Raw genomic sequence first — 3,987 nt, 5'->3', positions numbered from 1 at the left:
TATCATCAAATTTACAAACATCAATAATGGTGGGAAAAACTCCAAAAATATGACATTTCTTTTGTAAAAATTCCACTTTTTGTTCGCCGCGAACGTAGATGTAATCAGCTGCATACAACAACTTAGATTCTAGTATTTCATTTATTTTTGAATATTCAACATCCCCATTGGAATACCGAAGACCGTGCAGGTGTCTCTCCAAGTAAGATACAGTCTTCTTATCTTTATTACTCAATGTAGCAAACGGTTGTGGAGACGTAAATATGTAATGGCATCGTTTATGGCCAATTTCAATGGTAAGCTCTTTGGGTACAAACCACCCATCTACGGTGAATCCTTGTATGTCAACTAATGCGATCCTCATGATGTTGCGATCAATACTGAGAGACATAGTTGTAGATTGTCCTATTTAAATTATATTTTTGACAACTTCAGTTAGTGGAAAGTATTCGAGTAGGCTGTCGTGAACAATTAAACAGTAAGCTCGAGTACCTGCTGGAAAACCTTCATCTGCTTCGATTTCCAACTTAACATCGACAGTTCCGGATCTAAACGATGTATCATCCTGCTTGGAACAGTCAAAAACAAACAAAGCATATCTTTTAAATGCAGAGTAATCTAAGATGGGATGTTTTGTTAGCGAACGAGCATAACTGGGAAAGAATTCAGTATAATTGTAGTGAGCTATAGCGTAATCATTTTTTGTGAAATCCAATTGCATTCTCTCGTTAGGCCAATAGTCACCATTAATAACCACTCGTACGCTGGACATTCTAATGTGATCGAATAGCGTCGGATCAGCGTGAATATCATCTCGTTTAGAAGTTTGAAAAGCTACAATAACGTAGCGTGGACGTTCAACAGCTGAAGTTGTCTTTACACTCCATATCTCTCGTCGAGATCCTGCCGTAAGTGAAGGTAGTTCATTGAGCTCCCATTTACGGAAAGGTATGGTTATCGGTGTATTATTCTTAATCGGAGTCATTAATTCGATTTTCACATCATCATTGGGAAAGACATGTTTGACCTTGAGTTCCATGCTGGCGATGGTTAATGATACTGTTGTTACCGTCGTGGAACCAGTAGGTTCTTGGACAACAATGCAATCTTTATCATTACGCGCTCGAACAAAGCGAAACACTTGACGACCATAGGTTAATTTAGTGTAATCGTTGAAAATGTTGAAAATATGTTTGATTGGAATCAGTAAACTAAAGGCGTCCCCTGTTAAATGTGGATAATTCGGATAGTTCCATCCTGCAGTACTGAGAAATTTGGAATCTTCAGGTGTATAACACAACAAACTGCGAATAGTGCTGACTACACCTGGATCTCGAACTATTTCCATGTCATGTGAACTTTGGATGTATGTACAGGTATCAAACAAGAAGGATCCAGCATTCGGCGCAAGAGAAACAGTTCCATTACCAGCTTTCTTGATACTTCCTTTAATTTCTAAAAGTGTGTCGTGTATCGCAAAAAATGCATCTGATTGATTTATGATAAACTCGACAACATCACTATTATTAAATGACTTGATGTAAGGTGTATATGTACGAAATTCTTCTTTTCTAATAGTATCGTCGAACCGAGGTTTTTGGTAAAGATCGAAAATATGTGGTTCCTGCTGATGAACCTGGCGTCGAATATAGTGGCGTTTTGGCATTCTTCAGCCGTAATCCAATGGAAACAAGAAAAACTTTATTGTCAGCAGACACGTCACGTCCCATGTAGGATCCGTGTGAGACTAATGAATATGGATGTGTAGAGTTGTGTTTTATATCTAAACCCATCTATCGTTCCTTAAAATCCAAATGCAGAGTACTTTTCTCTCCTCTAAAGTTGACTGGTCTTAATTCTTGATCGACTACACTAACGGTAATTTTGGTAATTTCACGTATGCTGCTGCTTACTGGTATGTATATAGGGTTATGAGGACGTTCATCAATAGCAAACCCTGGATCAACACTAAGTGGAAAATGTAGAATAGTGTGCGCAGGTCTGTCCTCGTAGAAGGCTCCTTCGGTAATGTTGCATTCAAAAAGTAGACTCGATACTTTTATAATGTTTACAGGTTGATCTGAAGAATGCAGTGTACCTGGCGCCAATATTCTATTTGAGGAGAAACCCAATAATTTACCAAGACTATCATTTTTCTCGAAAGTAATGGTATGCTCTTGACAGAAAATTTCACATTTAAGCGTATTGTTGTTCGGTCTTAAAGTGAACTGCTGAACTGAATTGTATTTAGTGTGTAATGCACTTCGAATGTACGCTTCGATATCGGTAATTTCATAACATCCGGATGGAATGTCGATATGACGCAACTTTTTACGGTCATTTTGCTCATAGAAATAAAATTTTTCACCATCGATGTTTGGGATGGAATTAAATGTATGAAATCCCAACACTGCTACATAATACTGCTGAAGTGGATCAAGTACAAGAGGCACTTGAGGAGTAAACGAAAATTCGTTTGTAGTACTTGTCAAGGTTAACAATCGAGACATGACTGATACTTAATATAGGGTGTAGTAAGTTAAATATCAATATATTATGGTAAAAATTTCTTTATTTTTCTTATTATACTGTTACATGGTTTTGTCTTATTTACATTTTGCTTATAGATACCGCTCTCATAGACACCGCACAATACACATGTAGATTTCATATTGCCGCAAACATCACCCCATTCATGTTTATTATGATCTTTCTTGCAAGGTAAATGATCTCCTAGTGCGAGACGAATATCGTGGGGTAGTTTATACCAAACACCGCTCGTTATATTTTCCATAAAAATGCATGTGGCACGCCTCAAGATGTCGTTAGATGGTTCCATTGTAGAGAAACTTTAAGCATAAATGTCCACAGTTAATTTGGTTATAAGTTTGGTATGCGTCGTTATTATAGAAAATTCGTCCACCACTCAAATATGATGCTAGTTCCCGCGGTGGCTTCAAGCAACCATATGAATCAAAGTATTCTATGTTGTTATTTATCTTTCGGTAAGCTACCCAATGTGTACCAGGGTTCTTGGAAATATCAAGATTAATAATAGCACATTCGTGTTTACGGGGGGCTTGAGGTAAATTGTCCCGCATAAAAACTCCACGAAAATTTGAAATTTTTAATTGTTTAGCAAATTTATTCAAGTCCACATTGGTTAGAGGTCTATTAGGTAGCTTCAGCGGGAGTTTTTTGACTTCTTCAAGTATAATCCAAAGCCACCTTTAGCGTTTTTTCGTAGGTATAAACCTTTGCCTAGATGTTCCATTGCTTTATTATGACGTTTATCTTCTTCCAGTTTCTTTTGAGCATTCTTTGAGTCGATTACTGTCTTGGCAATGGCACTCGCACCCCCCGCTAAAGAGCCGAGAGCTGATAAGCCTGCAAAGATAGGGATTAAAGGTAAAATACCACCTGATTTTGGTTCAAATGGAATAATTCTTGGAACCCGCACATTTTTTTTCCCACCTACGTTTTTAACGGCCGTTCTAGCTGCTGCAAGTGCAAGTAGGGCTGATTTACGCAGATTTGGTGCTGGAGGAGTACGTTTCAATCTTCTGATAATTGGTTGCAGCACGTGTCGCTTAAATGATCTAACGCCTTTACCACGTTTCACACCCATACCTAGTTTTCGTTTGGCTTTCATCGCTGTAGTAGTTAACCAGGCAGTGGTTTTTTCACCCAAAGATGCGTCTTTTGCTTTAACTCGTTCCCACGCTTTATTTTCCAACACCCAATCTGCTTTATGTCGATCTTTTAAGGAATTACTTTGAGAGTATGCTATATCGTGATCTCTCGCAGCCTGATCTAATGGATTTATCCCAGGATCTCCTCGTGCTAGACGTTTCTGTAATTTAGTTCCAGGTCCTAGATAGTGGTAGCCAGGAGCGTGCAATTCAAATGGTAGACTATTGATTATAGAATTTAAAACTCCTTCACCTTGAACAACCAACATTGAAATGAATCGTTTCACACAAAATT

At 38.1% G+C, this 3,987-nt stretch overlaps 1 protein-coding gene across 1 annotated transcript; it reads right to left on the bottom strand.

The window, feature by feature from the left end:
* Positions 1 to 409: 409 nt before the first annotated feature.
* Positions 410 to 1,666, bottom strand: LOC126890692 (uncharacterized). Its single transcript, XM_050659842.1, has one exon. It carries the CDS (start codon positions 1,664 to 1,666, stop codon positions 410 to 412), a length of 1,257 nt encoding a protein of 418 aa, XP_050515799.1.
* Positions 1,667 to 3,987: the final 2,321 nt, after the last annotated feature.

Source organism: Diabrotica virgifera, chromosome 1, assembly GCF_917563875.1.
Source record: "Diabrotica virgifera virgifera chromosome 1, PGI_DIABVI_V3a".
Classification (NCBI taxonomy): Eukaryota; Metazoa; Arthropoda; class Insecta; order Coleoptera; family Chrysomelidae; genus Diabrotica; species Diabrotica virgifera.
The sequence above is the reverse complement of the archived record's forward strand: the minus strand, read 5'-3'. Positions and strand labels throughout refer to the sequence as shown.

Excerpts from the sequence above, each read along its gene's own strand:
- LOC126890692 (XM_050659842.1), bottom strand. The coding sequence starts at position 1,666 with ATGCCAAAACGCCACTATATTCGACGCCAGGTTCATCAGCAGGAACCA.